Here is a 17,656-nt window from a genome sequence, read left to right as displayed (position 1 = left end):
CCTTTGGAACGAGCGCTGTTGTGAAGCCTCACACTCTGCCTATGTGTTCTGGTCCATAGGCGCAATACTAGCAGCGCTGTGCGCACATGAGAGTGTAGTAGAGACTCTTTCTCTCCAGTTCTTACCTTTTATATTGTCAACGCAACCCCCTACATGGACACAGGCACAGGGAGAGGTATATTCCCTAAACTGGCGTTCAGCAGACTCTCTCGTTTCCAGTCATCACTTAAGACTACTCTGAAGACGGAAGGTGTGAAAGGGCAGTCAAGCTGGAGGCAATCCACGACAGACAGCAGCGCAAGCAACGCCTGCCTCTCCTCCTCCTCCTCTTCCTGGCCCAGAGCGTGTGCTTTCAAGGCAGGCCTGAGCCCCCCCCCCCGCCCCGGGAGCCCCCTCCCAAAGGCCTCTTCTTCGGGCCTGGCGAGAGCCGCGCCTGAGCCTACGCGGAGGGTCCGTGCACAGCAGCAGGGTGGAGCCCCCGCGGGCCTCTGGGCACTTCAAGGAGCTGCTCCGCAGCACTGCCGGTGGGGCAGATGGGCCTGAGCTCCCCATGCGTGCCCAGGGCTTCCTCGGAAGAGAGGGCAGGCTGGACCCCCTGCCGGGAGCTGCCCCTCTGCATGAGGGTCACGCCAGGGGCCAGCTCCAGGGGCTGCATCAGCAGGGCGGGCTGGACCAAGAGGCCGCTGCTGGGCTCCAGCAGCCGCCCCGGGGCAGAGGGCAGGGGCCCCGTCTGCTCCAGGAGGGACTTCCGAGAGCCGCGCTTGGCGGGCCCTCTGCCCCACAGCGCCACCGGAGGCAGCCCCGGAGGCTGGCTGCTGCTCAGGCCCACGGCGTCTGCCCCCACCCGGGGGGGCTTGGCACGGCGGCGCTCCTTGCAGCGGCCCGAGACGGTCTTCAGAGCCTCCTGCCGGCGGGACTCGGCTGCGGGGTCCACCACCTCCACGCAGGGCTTGATCCAGCGCTTGGGCAGGCGGGCCATGTCCAGCCGGGGGGCCAGCGTGATGTTGCCGGCCTCGTCGTAGAAGACGTCCTTGATGTTGGGCGGGCGGCCCAGCTGGATGCGCAGCAGGTTGCTGCAGGAGGGGGGCAGGAGGGGCAGGTGGCCGCCCAGCAGGCTCCGCGAGGCCTCCTCCAGCGGCACCTGGGAAAGCTCCCGCAGCAGCAGCGCCTTCTCCCCCTCGTCCAGCGGCCGGACCAGCTGCTCGATCTGGGCGGCGCCACGTGCCGGCCCGCAGTAGGGCAGGTGGGGGGGCGGCCTGGGCCGGGGAGGCGGGGGGCGGGGCTCCGCAGGCGGCTTCGGCAGCTCCGCCTCCGGGGCAGGCCGGGCCTCCTGCTCCTCTGGCCAGGGTGGGGGCTGAGGGGGCTCCTCCCTCCAAGGGGATCCCAGGCTCTCCGGAGGGGCGTCCAGGCCCCCGGGTGGCTCCTCCTCGGGAACAGGGGGCTCCTCGGCGAGTCCCGGCAGAGGAACCTGGAGGGAGAGATGGGTCAAGGGCTGCTCAGCCGGCCACAGGGAACTGGCCCCAGCCGCCTCCCCGCCCCAGGCGCAGCAAGGCAGTTCACTGTCTGAAAGCGGCTCCTGCTCCTCCGAAAACAGAAGAGCTGCAGAGATGGGCCGGGACGAGGGGGAGCGGGAGGAAGGCCTCCTGCTGCAGCTGTTTCCCACGCATCATTCCCTTGCGGGGTCCCCTGCAGAGACAGGGAAGGGGCACCAACCGAAACCAGAGTGGAGGCCACGGAGTCAGGGGGGAGAGGAGAGACGGACAGCTGCCCGGAGCAGGGGCTGCGAGGATGGGGCGGAGGCTCCAGACCCTGCCCCCCCGCCCCGGACTCGGCACTCTCGCCAGCTTGGGCCAGCTCTGCGGGGCTGGATTTGGAGTCACCACCAGCCCCCACTTCAAGGCGACCTTACAGCAACAGCCCTAAGCAGGGCTGCACCAGGCCCACCACGGGGGGGGGGGGTCCTGGCGTCTGGGTTCCTGCTTGCTTCCCCATCTGCTCTCCTGTCCGGCCAACTCGACATGCAGATCCCCCTCGACTGCAGGTGCATTTCTCGACATCTGCCGAGAAGCCCCCCGACTGGCCGGCATCCTCCCCAACAGGCTCCCCTCACAGCCTGCCTCTCTCCCAAGCGAATGTGCACAGTCTTGCAGCCTTTCCCAGCCCCCTCTGCGCCCCGCCCCCCCCCCCGAGGGATTGGAGCCGGATTGGAGGCGTGGCCATTCTGCTTCCTGATTCTGCTCTTGGCCATTGCTCTGGGCATATGCTGTGTGAGCTCAGGCAGAAAGGCCACTTCACGTGCCTCAAGAGAGTGTTTTGTGTGGCCAAGTGCCGTTTTCTTCTGGATGCCCATCACCTTGTGTGTCCCAAAGGCTGCATGTTTGGGGTTGTGAAAACTCATCCCAGCAACTTGTGGGAGGGTGTGCTTTTTGCCTCCATTTTCTGGAGCAAGATCCAGTCCGCCCGCACGCCCCACCCCACCAGTCTGGGAGACCGCGGTGTCTCCGGCTGTGTTGCGAAGGAGAGCCGTGCCCTCTGGGCCAGCCAGCCCCCAGCTGCCTACCTGTCCCTCCTCTGGCCCCGGCACAGCTTGCAATACAGGGACCGAGCCCTGAGCCCAGGAGTCCGTGATGCAGGCCACCGGCTCCTCGTCCTCCTGCCAGGTGGGATCCGCTGGCACATCAGCCTCCCCTTCGTCCCGCACCAGGAAGCGCCACTCCACGATCTGGAGCATGGCCTCTCGGGCCTGGCTGATCACGTAGGGGATGCACTGCGGGCAGCCAGAGGACGCAGGGTGAGCAGGAGGGGGGGGGCTGGGCGGGGGGGGTGTCAAGAGAACTCACACACAAAAGGCTCGCTGCTACAGAAGCCCCCCCCCCATGACCTGACGCTCCCCAGCCCCACACACTCAGGCTTGGCTGCTGGATGCTGAACAGCCTCCTTCAGCCCTACTCCAAATCCCCGGATGATCTCACTCAGCCGTTTCATGTAGATGGTAAAAAGCCTTGAACCCCACCGCCCACTGAGATCATCAGGAGAGGTCCGTCTGCATTTGCCACCAGCTCATCTGGCAGCTCAGGGAGGGGCCTTCTCCGTTTGCTGCCCCGAGGCTTTGGGATGCGCTCCCTAGTGAAATAAGAGCCTCCCCATCTCTGACCATTCTTTAAAAGTCTTTAAAGACACATCTGTCCACCCAGGCTTTTAACTGATATTGTTTTGATTGTTTTAATGTTGTTTTGAGAATATTGTTTTAAAATTTTTGAATTGTTGTGTTTTAAATGTCTTGTTTTTGTTTTTAACTAATGTTTTAATGCTGTTTTTATCTTGTTGTAAACCACCCAGAGATGAAAGTTTTGGAGATGTTGAAATAATAAATAAAGAAGGAAGGAAGGAAGGAAGGATTTATGACGTCAACTAGGCCATCTCTCACAGCCTCCCTACTAGACGATATAAGCCATGTTTGGCACGGATCTAGAGGAGAGGTGATCGGCCAAACACCTCCAAGCAGCTTGCTCACATCCTTAGGAGTCACAAACTGAAACTGAGCCATTCTAATCAAACGAAGAGTTACTGGACACCCCTACCATTGACTCTGCCCTAACAGTCAGCCCGAATTCAAGAGATTTTGTCAGCAAAAGAGTCATTAAAGGTATCACAGTGGGATGAGGAAGACTCCAAGTCCAAGTTCAGAGCAGAGGGGTGCCGAGTCAGTCCCCTCACAGTTCTGAACAACTCTGCTGGACGTCACCTTGCAGCTGCAATACGTGCAGAATAGAACTGGTGCTTTGCTGCATGTATTGCCACAGTATAAGCCTTTGAATGGGCTTTGTGTTGCATCTTGTCAGATCTGAGTCGAGTTCTCCTCCACGTGGGCTCCAGCCTTCTCCCTTGCCGCTTCAGCTTCCTTAGCTGTTCTGTATCCCACGAGGCCAATTTCGACATGGAACAGAGAGGACGCTTAGGGGTGACTGTGTCTACTGCCCTGGTAAGTTCCCCATTCCAGGTCTCCAACAGGACATCAACAGAATCACTGGTAGAATCAATTGTAAAACCTTCCAAGGCCTCTTGGAATTCTTTGGGACCCAATAGCCTTCTCGGGTAGACCATCCTAATAGGTGCTGCCTATACAAGCCAGGTCGGCTCCCTCACCCACGATCAAATCATGGATGACTACAGTCTGATTTTGAACCAGTCTGGCATTGCAAAGGAGCATGATCAGGCTCTGTGGGTAGCTGGGGCCTGGCACAGGACAGCCGGAAGGGGAAACAGCGATGACATTTCTGATGTCCCTTCCCCTGTCATGGCCTGCCATCCTGCCAACACCACATCTTCTGCTTGTGGCATGATTGTACGTGCGCAAGGACATGTGTGTGTGCATGCACACGCACTGGGCACTTTCGGTCTGATCTGCATCAGGGCAGCAAGGAGATATGCTGCTGCCCTGCGGGACCGTTTTTTAAGACAGCGCCGGCGGGGGGGGGGGAGGTGGTGGTAGCAGAGGCGGGGGTGAGAGCACCCTCCCTGCTCCTTAAAGGTAACCCTCCCACCCCGCCCTCAAACCAGCTGCCGCCAGTTCTGTGCACATCCCTGTCAGCCAAACAACCAGGCACCCTTCTGCTAAGCCCCTGAATGCCCATTAGATGCCAGACAAGCCCAAACCAGAGAGACTGGGCCCTTCACAATCATCAAGTCAGTCCAGCTCCTTTTTGCTTGGAGGGAGGGAGGGAGGGAGGGAGGTCCCCAGAAGCAGCAATTCCAGGGGCTCGGGGTGTCTTTTCCGTTCCCTGAGTTCCAGAAGACAAGACAGACACCTTCCTGGGCTCCTCTGGTTCTCCACTCTTTTCCAGTCCAAGATGTGGAGAGGAGAGAGCAAGGAGCCCTGCAGGGGCTGGGGCAAGGGGCCCTCTGAGAGTTGCCCTGCAGGCCCAAATCTTCTCTCCGGAGGAGGCGGGAAGAGTTGCCTGAGCTGCAGAGAGAAGATGCGGCAGCAGCACCTTTAAACAGAGACAAAGGCTGTGGAAAGTCAGCTGAGCCCGCCCAGATGCCTTTGGCTCCCCAAAGGCCTTCAGGGCTTTCAGGAGGAATGCTGCCCCCTCCTGGAAGGCCAGCAGCCCCATTCCTTTCTTGGAAGTGCCCGGGGTTCGGTGACCTCTGCTCACGGTCTGCACGACTCACCTGCCGGGCCAGATAGACCTTGTAGCATTCCCCCAAGACCTGATCCAGCAGCCCAGCCAGGATGTCCCCGGAAACATCCTCCGCTTCCTCGCAGGAGAGCAGAGAGAGCCATTCGCCTTCGGAGAGGCGCCCAGGGACAATCTCCACCTGGGGGACGGGCACGGTGGGAGGGCGCGACCTCTCTGCCCGCGACTTGGCTAGAGCCACGCGGTCTCGGGAAGCCATTTTCTGTGGTGGAAACAGAAGCTCTCAGCCACAAGGCAGAGGAAGGGGCAGCACTGCAGGGAGCCCACCCCCACCCCCCAAGACCCTCCTGCAAGGCCAAGGAGCCCTTTGGGACAGCGGGGGCTGCACCCTTGCCCTCCACGCTCTGCAAGGGGCTCCTGGACCCCTGAGGAGCCTCAGACTGGCTGGCTGGCAGGCAGGCAGGAGCTGCAGCAGACAGAAGCCTCCCGGAGTCCTGGGCTCTAGTCCCAGCGCCAGCAGGGAGAGCGGCCATTTCGCAGCACACTCACGAGCACAAGGGGCTGCACGAGAGGCCACCTCAGAAGCCGGCCTGGCCTTGCGCCTTGCGTTCTGGGCACACGGATGCTCCTGGCATTGGACGGGGGGCTTACGACCAGGACTCAACATGTGGGTCAGCCATATGGCAGGGGGGTTGTGAGAGGGCCCTGGGCGGTGGCAACGGTGGTAATGCCCAAGAGGAAGGGCCAGCCACGAGCCGGGCCGTGGAGGCGCCAGGAAGACCCTAACCCTCACCGGCTCCCTGCTTGGGGCAGAGCGAGGCCGGCCCCTCTCCCAGCCCAGCCCCACTCCAGGGAGTGCGGCTCATCCTGCTTCCCTCGAAACTCGGGCCCGCCTTGGCTGCCCCTCATTCCAGGGATGAAGTGTGGGTCCCTAGAGGGGCAGCATTTGTCTCCCATTTAGTCAAGAGCAGAGAGTTCCTTGACAGAGACTTCAGTGGTACCCAGGCTCTTGATCACCACCGCCTACACCTCCCAGGCCCCCACCTGTGCCCTGGCAATGACATGTTGGCAACCCTCAGCGGGGGTGCAGAGGGAGCGGGGCGGTTCTAGCAGCCGGCGGCGCCGCCCCCGAGTTCCCGCAGGGCGAGGAGTGCCCCCGCATCGTGCGTGGCGCGAAACGAAGGCAGGCTCTCTCCTCGCAGCGAGGAGGATCGGAGGAGCCGCGCGGGGCCTGCGGAGGGGCAGCGACACTCACTCCCAGCATAGCAGGGCTGGCAGCGGCTGGGCGGAGAGGAGACCCCCGACCAGCCAGGGGGGCCCTCGCTGCCCTTCTCCTCGGGCGTCCCCCCCGCCGCAGCCAGCGAACTCCTTCCTCCGCGCGCCCGCCCCGGCTGGGCAGTGGCGGGGGGGGGGTCGCTCACCCCTTCTGGGGAGCGAGCGAGTGAGCGAGGGAGGGAGGGATGGAGAGACACCGCCCCCCCCCCCCACGCGCTGCGTCTGCAACGCTTTAAACGCCGAACAGCGTTTTCAACCTCCTCCGCCTTCGCCTCCGCGGCTGCTGCCGGGGCCCCGGGCGTCCTCCGTGCTCCCCGGAGAGCCCGGCACGGGGTGGCACCAGCCCAAGGCCAACCTGAGAGTCCCCGTCTCCAGGCAACGGAGCGGGCGATCTAGGGAGGGCCCAGTCTACGGCAGGCCGCCCCGCCCCCGCGTCGCCAAGGCAACGCGCGCCCGGCCCTCCCCCCGACGTGGCCATGAGGCCGTCGCCTGCCTGGCGTCAACGCGTACTACGTCGTCTCCATGACGGCGGGGGAAGCGAGCAAGGAGCGCGAGCGCAGGAGAGGAGGTGCGGGGTGGGGGCTCTGTGTGGGGGTGGGCTTGGGGGGGGCACACCTGGGCAGTCCCCGGCCCGCGCTCAGCCTGGTCCCCGCGTAGCTACGGCCTCGCCCGCCCCGCCAGGCCGCGCCCCCTGTAACCGCCCGCCGTCCCTCGGCCCCGCCTCCCCTCCTATACGGCCACGCCCCCACCCGCAGAGGGCCCGCCCTCGGGGCGGGGCCTGCGGGTGTGCTCCGCGGAAGGGCCGCCTCGTGCTGCCGGAGGTCTGTCGTCCCGTGGTCGGCCCCACGGCAAGGCGGCCTGGACGCAGCAGCAGCAGCAGCAGCAGCAGGTCCTGACGGGGGAAAGCCAAGGGAAGCTTCCATCCCGCCCTGTCCGCTGCCTGCAGGCTGGCTGTTCGTCAGGTAGAGCTGCGCAGTTCGCCCAGCTCTACCTGAATGGCCAGCCTGCAGGCAGGGTGGGAGAGAGGGGAGTTAAGGAAGCTTCTCCAGTACGGATGTGCACGGTCCGGCCCAGTCCGGACCGGCACCGACGAGGGGCCCTTTCTTTTAGGGCGGGAGGGCTTGCTTACCCCTCACGCCTCTTCGGCCCCCTCCAGCGCCCGTATTTAACTTAAAAGCGGGGCGCTGGAAACCAGCCGCCGCTGCTGCCGCCGCCCCCCCGAGCAGATTAACGATTAAGGGTGCCCCTGCCGTCGCCCGCCAGCCTGCCTGCCAGCCCTCCCTCCCAGCTGCCCGCCCGCCCGAGTGTTTCCTTACCCAATGCTTGAAGTAAACGAGAGGAGCTACCGAACGGAGCTCCTCTCGTTAGCAAGGCCTCCAGAAGACTGAAGGTGCTTTGCGCGCGCGCATGCGCGCGCCGCAAAGGACACCAGAGGCCCGGTCTACCCGCCGGGAAAAGGCCAGGTAGACCGGGCCTCCGATCGCCGGAGGCCTGGTCTACCCTGCCGGGCCGGGTAGACCGGGCCTCCAGCGATCGGAGGCCTGGTCTACCCGCCGGGAAAGGGCCGGGTAGACCGAGCCTCCGGCGATCGGAGGCCTGGTCTACCCGGCCTTTTCCCGGCGGGTAGACCGGGCCTCCGGCGTCCCTTGTGGTGCGCGCATGCGTGCGCGCGCAAAGCGCCTTCAGTCTTCTGGTTTCCAGCGCCCCGCTTTTAAGTTAAATACGGGCTCTGGAGGGGGCCGAAGAGGTGGGAGAGGTAAACAAGCCCTCCCGCCCTTAAAGTCATACCCCCCACCCGGACCCGGACCACCAAGAGCCGAACCGGTCCGGCAGTTCGGCCATTCCTTAGAATGGCCGCCGGACCGGTTCGGACTCACCACTATTCTCCAGGAGGCAGGGGCAGCTGTGCCTTCCTTGGCTGGGGGCCACCAGCACCCAGAGGGGTTGGGTAACTTCATTGGGAGAGGTCTGTCAACGGCACCTAGTCGGAGGGCTATGGGCCGCCTCCAGCCTCAGAGGCAAGATGCCTCTGACTACCAGTGGCAGGGGAGTCACAGCAGCAGGAGAGAGGGCCTGCCCCTTCCAACGCCTGCCTGTGGCTTCCAGCGGCATCTGGTGGGCCAGTGTGTGAAACAGGATGCTGGACCCGATGGGCCTCCTTGGGCCTGATCCAGCAGGGCTGTTCTTATGTGCCCGCTTAGTGAGGTGCTGGAACCAGCCTTCGGGGGTGCTCTCCTGTGGCACAGAAGGAGGAGTGGGACGCTTCAGGCGGGTGGGCCGCCTCCAGGCTTCGGAGCAGGAGGCTTCTAAAGGCACCAGCGGCCGGGGGAGCAAGGAGAGAGGGCCTGCTGTCCCGAGCTCTTGCCTGTGGGCTTCCCGGGGGCATCTGGTGGCGGGCCACTGTGAGGAACCGGAGGCTGGGCTAGGGAGGCCACCGTGGGCTTGATCCAGCAGGGCTCTTCTTCTGCTCTGATGGCACTTCCTGTGGGTGCCACAACCACCCAGGATCCCAGCTTTCAGGCCAAGGTCTCTCAAAGCACTTGCCTTTGAAAAGATGGAAACCTTCTAGGCTGCTGGTGCAGAGATGGAAACCTCAGCCAGGAGGCCAGGAAGAACTTGGCAGCAGATGGCAGAGCACAAGGAGCAGCAGCAGCAGCAGCAAGAGAAAGGCCCGAAGAAAGCAGCCTATTTGGCTGCCGTAGAGAAGTAGCACCAGGAAACTGGGGGCCGTCTTCCCTGCAGGTGCTCCCCTATGCAGGAGCCCCCCCCCCCGACAGGTGCAGTCTGCAGGCATCGATTTCATAAGCAGCGGAAGCGTAACCAGGGCTTTGCCCTAGGAGAGCAGCTTCCCCTCATCTCAGAGACCTTGCGGCTGACTGTGGCTTTCCAGTGGTGAGGGAAGGCACTTGGTTTCTTTCCGTGGCGGCGTGTGCCTTTCCCCTCCTGTCTTGGGCCCAATGGGGCTCAGAGGGCCTCTTGCCTAACTGGGTCCCCGCAAAAGCCCTGGAGCCAGGAGGCCAGCCAGAGAATGGTGGTGCTCTTGTGCAGCTCCCCTTCTCTTCTGTGGGGTTGGTGCAGCCGAACATTCCAGGGGTTTGTGCCCTGTCCTAGTTTGTGGACAGGGGAGGGGCCCTGCTGTGGCACCAGAGTGTCTGGTGCTGGCTTGGCCAGTGAAGCAGTGCGGAATCCAAGGCAGGCCGCCATCCGTTGGACAGTCCTTGGGCTCTGCACGGCTGTCGCTGATCCAGGAGCGGCACCGCAGCCTCCTGGGTGGCAACTCTGCGATGGGTCCTGCGGGCCACCTCTCCACTAGGAGCACCCAGAGGCCTGGCCTGGCTCTGCAAGGAGCCCAGCCCTAGCGTGTGTCGTGCTTGCTTGCCCACAGTCCCTCTCCTGGTCCTGGCGGTTGTTAAATCTTGGCAGTGTCTGCATATTTGAAGTGGAGGCGGCCATCACGGAAGCCACGGCGAGCGGCCCAGGTGGTCTCTCCGCAGCCTTTGGGACGAGAATGGCTCCCAGTGGCTGGCCACACGCCACTCTGAACTGCCCCCCTCCACCTTCGGGGCCAGGGCCTGACTGCGCCTCTCTCCCCTCCCCTCTGGCCCCCCAGAGCAGGAATGTTCCGCAAGGAGAAGAGCATCTTGCTGAAGGACAGCAGCTTAGCCCTCTACAACAACCTGAGTGTGCTGCCCCTCCCCACCAAGCAGCTCACCTACTTTGCTAGCGTGCACGGCAGCACCGTCAACATGGTGAGCGCCTCGGCCGATGGGCTCAGCTTCTCGCACCGCCAGCTGCAGGCCAAGGAGGGCAGCCTGGGGGTCAGCAGCTCCATCATCACCCAGGTAGGAGACTTGGGGGAGGGGGGGGGAAGGAGGCCTCCTGGGCCAGCGCCAGCAGCACCCGGCCTGATCAATCCCCCCCAGGGTGGCTGCTCTTCTGCTGTCACTGAGAAGCCAGTGCTGGCACCCTGGGGCATCAACACTGGCCAGCCAGCCGATCGAAGGCGTCATGGGAGCGGGCTGGCAGTGCAGGCGGCGTGCTGCAGGCTGGGGCAGCTCCCCGCCTTTGCCTCATCCCCGAGCGAGCCAGGCCAGAGCACCTTCCCGCCCACGTGCAAGGCGCGCTGGAGCTCTGTTGCTGGGCTTTGGCTTGGCGGAGGCGGAGGCCCCTGCCCAGCCTTGCTGCTCCGCTGCCCTAGCTCCCTCTGCCTCTTGGGAGGAGGCTGCCCGGGGGATCCTTGCCTTCCAGGATGGGTCAGACATGGGGGCTTTGGCATTCCCCGCCCCACTGGAATGGCCAAAAGTGGGCTGGGCAGTGGTGGAGGAGGCAGTTGCTGCCAAGAATCCCGTGGGGGGATGCCTAAGGACAGCCCTGCTGGATCAGGCCAGGCGTGGGAGATGCTGGGGAGGAGATCTCCTCTGGGAAGGGTGCTGGCTGTCCAGCCAAGCGGCCCTGCAGGTCGCCTCCCTCCCTGGCTGGTGAGCTTTGGCTGCAGTTACTCCGCAAGGAGGGAGGGGAGGTGCTCTGTGCGCGCCGGGAGGCCTTTGCGGACGTTCTGTTTGTGGTGTTAGTTCCAAGGTTGGACTCGGAGCCTGTGAGTGGCTCAAGTGAAGCCTGGGGGGAGTGGGGATGGTGGGGAAGGACACCGCATCCCTCCCCCTCCCCTCCCCTCCCCCCAGGCCACGTGCTTTCTCTTCCAGGCCTCCTGGTGTGTCCTCCCTTCTCGTGTCCTCCTAGTGCTAACTTCAGAGAAAGGGATCCAGGTGAGAGGCCGTGCCAGAGGTTGGGGTGGGCACAGTGGCTGACCGAGGAAGACTCCTGGCCCCAGTGCCTGCCCTCTTTGCGGGAGGGGGTTCCGGGAGCAGCCCCTGGGGCCTGGCTTTGCTGAGCTCTCTTCTTCCCTCTTCCCCAAGATGTACGAGTCGGATGGCTCCATCATGGTGTATTGGCATTCTCTGGACGGCATGGAGGCGTTGCCAGGTACCCTTTCCAGCAAGCAGGCTGGCGGGGTCAGGCGGTGCAGGTGGCTGTCCCTGGCAGCGTTGGCCATGGCCTGGGACTAGCTCAAAAGTTCGGAGTGGAGACAGGCCACCGTCCTTCCCAGCCTGGGCTGGAAGGAGGCCAGAGTTGCCTCGCCAGGTCAGAGCCCGGCTTCTTCTCTTCAGCAGCAACATGCTTTCTGTAGGGCCAGGAGGGGTGCCTTTGGCCGGGGCATCCTTCTAGACCACCTTTCTGAGATGGGGCTTGAGGACTGGCACCATCGCTGTGTTGTGGTTATTCCAGTCCTCCTGGGGGCAGGTTCCGGGGGGGTGCTGGGGGCTTCTGCCACTGCCCATGTGAGGAGGAGGAGGAGGAGGCGGCAACCCCCCCCACACACACACACACTCAGGCAGGTGCCTCCTCCTCGTGTCCCAACTCAGACTCCCGGCCAGCCAGGCTAGTTCCTCAGGCTGCTCCCCTCCCAGTGGCAGCGAGGGGGGGGGGCTTCTCTGCTCTTGTGATGCAGCAGCAGGTGGGGAGGGGAAATAGAGCTGCAAGCAGCCACCTCTCTGTGGCTGCCCCACCTCATGGCCAGGAGCTGCTCGGGGACAGAGAGCACAGTTCAGACTCTGGCCCATTCATCTGCTGGGCTGGAGGGGCGTGAGGCTGACTCTCTGCCCCACTGATCCTGGCACCGTGCCAGTTGCTGAGAGCAGACAGTGGGCACAGGCTGAAGAGCCTCCCTCTGACACGTGCTGGGGGCTCTGAGAAGTGCCCCCAGACTCTGAGCTGCCGCCGCCGCCGCCCCAGGAGCTGACTGGTGTGTGCTTCCCTCCCCAGGCCAGGCCATGTTTGCGCGGGGGATCGCAGCCACGGGCCAGCGCTTTGTTTGCGTAGGTGAGCAAGTGGGGCGGGGTGGAGGGCGGTGGGGCGGGCAGTCCAGGCTAGGCCAAGGCGCTGCAGGGGGTGGGGGCAGGGAGAGGGGCCATTCCTCCGTTGGGACAGAGCTGTGCGCCTGGCCGGCCAGTGGTGGGGCTGGGTTCTAGGCAGGCCTCTTGTGGGTGGGCGTGGAAGGGGGCAGCGGAGGGTTCTGCGGAGCCAGCCAGGCTCCCGGGGTGGGGAGGCAGGTTCCTGTGGGGAAGGGGTGCAGGCCGGGGCCGCTAAGCCTGAGGGGGCTGCAGGCTGGTGGTCAGGGAGGGCCGGGGGCTTGGAAGCTGGCCTTGCAGCTGAAGACGGGGCTGTCGTCGGTGGCTGCACTCAGCCTGCCTCCCCTTCCCTGGCAGGGACCTCGTCCGGGGCTGTCCTGGTCTTCAACATCCCCTCCAAGGGCGCCAACATCACGTTGAGTGAGGTCCTGGAAGAGCACCGCGCTGCCATCACGGACATTGGCGCAGAGCTGTGTGAGCAGCCGCCGGTAAGGGGGTCCGGGGCCGGCCGGCCGGGCCACGAGAAGCTCTCCGCCACAAGGCCCTTCCCCGCCAGCTGCTCTTGGCCTGGCCAAGCCTGCTGCATCAGCTGCAAGGTGTTGCAGAGCACAGGGGGGCCCGGGGGCCCGCAGCCTCCAGTGCCAAGAGCAGTGCCCTCTGCTGCCCCCAGCCTCTCTCCCTGGCCAGGCCCACCCTCCTGGAAGGAGGAGCAGCTCTCTTCGGGGGCCAGCCAGCAAAGGCAGTCGGCACAGGCCCCCAACCCGCCCCCCCCCCCCTGCATCCAGGGGCAAGGGCAGAGTGCGGAGAGGACCCTCCTCAACCGCCGGCCCGGACTCTTGGCACTGCTGGTGGGGCCGTGCGTCCTGGCTGTGGCAGGCGGGCCTGGTCCCCTCCGCCTCCCTCGCCAGCTGCTTTTGCACCCGGCTCCCCTGAGCAGGCTCTGGGGCCAGGCACAGGGCGGTGGGGACGGATTCTGCCCTTCCTCCTCTTGCAGGAAGGCATTGCTGACCTGGTGACAGCTGACGACTCTGGTGTCTTGTGTGTCTGGCGTTCCGGAGAGGAGTTCAAGTGGATCGCCAAAATCCCAGCCACGGGGTGAGGGCTGCTTCTCGGGGCGTAGGGCTGAGCCCTGAGGGGTGCTCAGGCAACAGTGAGTGGAGCTGGGGGACACTTAGGGCCCTGAATGCAGCAGAATCCCCCCAAAGGGCTTCAGGGCCCTCCAAAAGCCCAGAGACGCAAGTTTTGGGCGGTCTAAAAATACGTTAAATCAGACGAAGTGTGCTGGCCCAGAGCCTGGCTTCAGCCTGCCATTCTGAGGGCTCGGCAGGCCGCTTGTAGCCCCCACTCCCCCCATCGGGGCACGTGAGGCGCCTGTGGGGCCAGGGGCCTTGCGCAGCTGCTGCTCCCCACCAGCCCCTCCCCTCCGTGCCCAGGTGCACCTGCTCTTCCGTGAAGCTGTGGAACGGGGTCGTTGCGGCTGGCTATGGGGACGGACAGATTCGTCTGTATGAGGCCACGAGCGGGACCCTGCGGGCTGAAATCGCGGCTCACGCACGCTGGATCTGTGCCTTGGACCTGGCCCCGCTCTCGGGAAAGGTGAGGCCATTCCCGCTTTGGACACTTGGGCTCTTTCCAGAAGTCTGGAAGCCCGCATGGTGCAGGGAGAGAGAGACTGTCCGCTCTGAGAGGGCGGGGGCGGGGGGGGGAGGAGGCGCAAGATGGGGGGGGTGTCTCTCTTTGCAGTGCTTTGTAACGTCAGGCAGCTGTGAGTTGGACTCTGCAACGCCAGGCAGCAGGTTCATTCACACAGTGCACCATTAACCTGTGGAACTCATTGCTGTAGGACATCGTTCCAACGGCACCCTCTTTCAGCGGCTTTAGAGAAGGGCTAGGTGAATCGCCCTGACTGGCCCAGGCACAACAGCTACTTCCAGGGAGAGGCGCGCTTGGGTGGCCATGTGACTGTTCCCTTTCGGCTGCCCTTTGCCTGTGAGCCTCTTGGCAGTGTTTGGGCTGGACCCCCAGGGTGTGCTTTGGACCCCCCCCACCCCCCTCTCTGGGCTTCTACCTGGGAGAGCTGCCTCTGCAAGGAAGGGGGCTCCTCGGGGCGGGGGGGGGGCGGCAGAGTTCCGAACGGACTCCGGCTCCTTTCCTCCCACAGCTGCTGTCTGGGGCCGAGGACTCCTTTGTGCAGGTCTGGGGACTGGGCCGTAACCTGGACACTGGGGACATTGAGGTAAGCTGTGGGGGGGGCTGGCCCCTGCCCCCCCCTCCTGTAAGGGCCCGTCCCCCCCACCCACCCCGGCAGCTGGCTCAGAGATCCCCAGGCGCCTCCTGAGCTCCAGCGTCCCTCCCCGCCCGGCACAGGAGGCGGCTTCCCCTGGGCTGGCTGGGTCTTCCTTGCAGCATTGCCTGGTCCTCGGGGAGACTGAAAGATGCTGAAGGGCGGATCGAGGAGTGAGGCAGCCAGGTGGTGGGCCGTGGAGGGGCCTCCTGGGCAGGGCCTGGTGCGGGGGGGGGCGGTGCACTCCGTGGCGGCTGAGAACCGAGCGCTGGTTGGGAGGGAGACCCAAAGGCGGGGGGGGGGCAGCCAGCCAGCCAGCAGACCCACCCTTCAGTGCGGGCTCTTTGCCCCCACCTGGGGCCCTGGCAGGGGCTGCCCGTGATGCCCACGTGTCTGTCTCCCTGCAGGTCGAGCACTGCCACACGGAGTGTGTGGCCGACACCCAGATCTGCGGCGCCTGCTTCTGCAACCCGGAAGGCAGTGCCTTTGCTGTCACCGGCTACGAGCTCAGCGAGATCCTCCGCTACACACAGGTGTAGCAGCTCCTCCCCCTGGCTGTGGGAGGGGCACGGCCTGGAGCGGGGAGGGGGGCAGCCCCGCCCTCCTGCCTTCCCGGCGGGCTCCTGGCGAGCGGCTGCTGTGGCACCCCCGCCTCCCTCCCCTCTGGGCCAAGGCTCTCCCCCAGTTGCGAGCAAAGCAAGCGCGCGGCCCCCATGGACTGGCTTCCCCCTCCAGTCCAGCCTGGCCGGATGCTGGGGAGAGGAGCTGGGCCCCCTCCTCTGGGCCCGGCTGGGGACCCCCGCCCAAGCAGGCTCCCTCCAGCAGCTTGGCAGCCTCTCTTTCGATCCCTGGGCTCCGCGGTGGTGCTAGCAAGCGCTTAGTGCTGGCTTTCTCAGGAGAAGGGCAAGGATGAACGTAGGCGGAAGACAGAGCACCTCTGGGGAGGGCTGCGTGGGGGGAAGCCGGGTCCTCCTCCTCTCCCTTGGTCGGCCTTGCCCCAGCGCCTCTGGCTCGCCGGTCGTCGCATCCGGCTGCCGCCTTCCCTTGCTCTCCCTCCCAGGCCCCAGAGTCTGGCCTCAGTCCCATTCCTCCTCGGTGCAGAGGGGCCCTTCCTCTTCAACAAGAAGGCTGCAGTGAGGGGGGCCGGGGCGGGGGGGGACCTTGGAAACCTGAGGTTGATGGGGAGGTCATGCGCTCCAGAGACCCCCAAGCAAGCCCTGCCCAGCTCATTTCCAGGCCGCATTTGCTGCCTCGGCGGGTGCTGCCTGGAAACGGGCTGGGGAGGGCCTTCTGGCAATCGCAGCCCACCCCCACCGCCTTGTGCAGCATGCCACAGGCAGTGGGGGCTCTGGCAGCCCGAGTGCTCTGAACCCCTTTGCTCAGTGGGGCTCCTCCCTTGGTTGGGCTGAGCTGCACGTGGCGGGGGGGGGGGGGAGGTCAAGGCGGCAGGGCAGGCCCGCGAAGGGCCCCTGCCCACGGCTGGCTGGCTTGCTTGCTTGGTGAGCATGATGACTGCCATGCCTTGCCCTGGCTCCAAGGGAACTGGAGCAGCCCCCCAAGATCAGCCTGCTGGAGGAGGGAGGACTGCTGGCAGCCAAGCAGGGGGCCCAGCCTCTCTTCTCTCTGGGCTCGCACACGGGCCCGTCGCTGGAAGTTGGGCCACGTGTGTGATCGTGCCGTGGCAGTCGCAATGTGAATGTTTGTAGACTCTTCCGGCTCAGAGGCTAGAAGATGAATAAAGATTTTAACTGTGAGTTGAGAGTCTGGCCCTCCAGGCTGCCTTGCTTTTCCCCACGTGATGCTCTTGCTTCCCTGCTGGCTGGCAACGCCCGTCTTCGGTGCGCTTGCAGACTCGGCGCTGGATGCAGCACCAACCCCAGCACCGTGCCCACCCTTCAGGGCTCTGCTCCCTTGACCCGGGAAAGGAACCTCCCTGGAGCACAGGAGGCTGCTGGTTCAAATCCCCGCTGGTGCGTTTCCCAGAATATGGGAAACTCCTCTATACAGGAAGCTGCTGAAAGGCATCATCATCTCATCCTGCGCAGGAGGACGCAATGGTCAACCCCTCCTGTTTTCTACCCCCCAACCCACGTGGCGCTGCGTTTGCCAGGAATTGACACTGACTCGACAGCACCCCCTTTCCTCCCCCTGCCTTGACATTGAAGCGCCATCTATCTATAAACTGGGAATACCCAGAGTGGCTGCCCTCCGTGTCCAGGACTGGGGAACCTCCCGCTTGCTGTAGGCCGCTCTGACACTGCCGCTCCTTCCTGCAGCACTCAGCAATCCTACACCCCTCGGGTGGGATCCCGCCGGCCGGGTCCTTCAGCAGGGAGGACACGTGGCTTTCCTGCGGGGGATCTCAGCCTGCCAGCCCGGGTGTTGGGGAAGGAGACCTTAGGCCGTGGCCTGGAGAGCAGCACGCTGATGGTGGCCCTGGGGTGTCCCAGCAGAGGCTGACCCTCCCGTTCACTTCCAGACTGGAATGGCTTTGGAGATCTCCCTCCACAGGACACCAGGCCAAGCCCACCAGCAAGCTCCAGGGCAGGGGAGCTGCCGGAGGGATTGACTGCATCCCCCCGCCCCACCCGGGAAGGCACTCCCTGCCTGTTGGAGGTGGAGAGGCCAGCCTCAGCTCTGTCCTCTCAACAAGGGGGGCGAGATTTTGAGCAGACAGGACAACAGCAGCAGCAGCTGTTACAACTGTGACCTGTCAGGTTGGTCACAGGAGCACTTCCTCCCCACTCTGTGACCTCCTTGCCCTGCAGATGCCATCTTGGCGCCCCATTATTTCTCAGCTCCTGCTTTTGTCCTCAGAGGCCCGCCAGATGAGGAGTGGGCCATGGGTACGGACCCAACTCCAACCCGGAATGAAAGGAAAGCAACTGCAGGGGCAGGAAGCCCAGGCTGGAGGGTCCTGCCCCCACCCCCTGCCTTTGCTCTCACTCAGGGGCATAACTAGCATCGGGCCAGGGGAGACAATGGTCTGTCGTCCCCCCCGAGGCAAGTCACATGACTGACTCCCCCAGCCACGCACCCGCCCGGGCTTCCTT

At 64.4% G+C, this 17,656-nt stretch overlaps 2 protein-coding genes across 11 annotated transcripts; one reads left to right on the top strand and one right to left on the bottom strand.

Annotated features, from left to right (window-relative positions):
• Nucleotides 1-107: 107 nt before the first annotated feature.
• On the bottom strand, nucleotides 108-7,133 carry C5H2orf81 (chromosome 5 C2orf81 homolog). 5 transcript variants are annotated; one of them, XM_053254590.1, is made up of 4 exons: nucleotides 7,029-7,133; nucleotides 5,173-5,400; nucleotides 2,561-2,767; nucleotides 108-1,468 (listed from the first exon to the last, which is right to left on the bottom strand). In XM_053254590.1, the coding sequence occupies exons 2-4, from the start codon at nucleotides 5,395-5,397 to the stop codon at nucleotides 440-442; spliced, it is 1,461 nt and encodes a 486-aa protein (XP_053110565.1). In that variant the 5' UTR covers nucleotides 5,398-5,400; nucleotides 7,029-7,133; the 3' UTR covers nucleotides 108-439. The 5 variants fall into 5 exon arrangements, with proteins under 5 accessions (XP_053110565.1, XP_053110559.1, XP_053110563.1 ...); XM_053254584.1 differs by lacking the exon at nucleotides 7,029-7,133 and adding an exon at nucleotides 6,769-6,927; XM_053254588.1 differs by lacking the exon at nucleotides 7,029-7,133 and adding an exon at nucleotides 6,671-6,879.
• WDR54 (WD repeat domain 54) lies at nucleotides 6,819-16,357 on the top strand. 6 transcript variants are annotated; one of them, XR_008308311.1, is made up of 11 exons: nucleotides 6,819-6,981; nucleotides 10,024-10,255; nucleotides 11,114-11,176; nucleotides 11,327-11,393; nucleotides 12,234-12,290; nucleotides 12,677-12,807; nucleotides 13,314-13,414; nucleotides 13,753-13,915; nucleotides 14,163-14,308; nucleotides 14,481-14,555; nucleotides 15,011-15,071. XR_008308311.1 is itself a non-coding variant. In XM_053254592.1 (10 exons), the coding sequence occupies exons 1-10, from the start codon at nucleotides 6,890-6,892 to the stop codon at nucleotides 15,140-15,142; spliced, it is 1,113 nt and encodes a 370-aa protein (XP_053110567.1). In that variant the 5' UTR covers nucleotides 6,827-6,889; the 3' UTR covers nucleotides 15,143-16,357. The 6 variants fall into 6 exon arrangements, 5 of the variants coding, with proteins under 5 accessions (XP_053110567.1, XP_053110568.1, XP_053110571.1 ...); XM_053254592.1 differs by lacking the exon at nucleotides 14,163-14,308 and having other exon boundaries at nucleotides 6,827-6,981; nucleotides 15,011-16,357; XM_053254593.1 differs by lacking the exon at nucleotides 14,163-14,308 and having other exon boundaries at nucleotides 6,849-6,981; nucleotides 10,029-10,255; nucleotides 15,011-16,357.
• The last annotated feature ends 1,299 nt before the right edge of the window (nucleotides 16,358-17,656 follow it).

The sequence above is a fragment of the Hemicordylus capensis genome, chromosome 5 (genome assembly GCF_027244095.1).
Source record: "Hemicordylus capensis ecotype Gifberg chromosome 5, rHemCap1.1.pri, whole genome shotgun sequence".
Classification (NCBI taxonomy): Eukaryota; Metazoa; Chordata; class Lepidosauria; order Squamata; family Cordylidae; genus Hemicordylus; species Hemicordylus capensis.
The sequence above is the reverse complement of the archived record's forward strand: the minus strand, read 5'-3'. Positions and strand labels throughout refer to the sequence as shown.

What these genes read in the sequence shown, in the direction of transcription:
- WDR54 (XM_053254592.1), top strand. Translation starts at nt 6,890, where the DNA reads ATGAGGCCGTCGCCTGCCTGGCGTCAACGCGTACTACGTCGTCTCCAT. An exon ending in CCAGCGCTTTGTTTGCGTAG is followed by an intron (nt 12,291 to 12,676) that starts GTGAGCAAGTGG and finishes CTTCCCTGGCAG; the next exon opens with GGACCTCGTCCGGGGCTGTC. An exon ending in TGGACACTGGGGACATTGAG is followed by an intron (nt 14,556 to 15,010) that starts GTAAGCTGTGGG and finishes GTCTCCCTGCAG; the next exon opens with GTCGAGCACTGCCACACGGA.
- C5H2orf81 (XM_053254584.1), bottom strand. Translation starts at nt 6,891, where the DNA reads ATGGCCACGTCGGGGGGAGGGCCGGGCGCGCGTTGCCTTGGCGACGCG. An exon ending in CTGGAGACGGGGACTCTCAG is followed by an intron (nt 5,401 to 6,768) that starts GTTGGCCTTGGG and finishes TTTCCACCACAG; the next exon opens with AAAATGGCTTCCCGAGACCG. An exon ending in CGGGGCCAGAGGAGGGACAG is followed by an intron (nt 1,469 to 2,560) that starts GTAGGCAGCTGG and finishes CTCTCCCTCCAG; the next exon opens with GTTCCTCTGCCGGGACTCGC.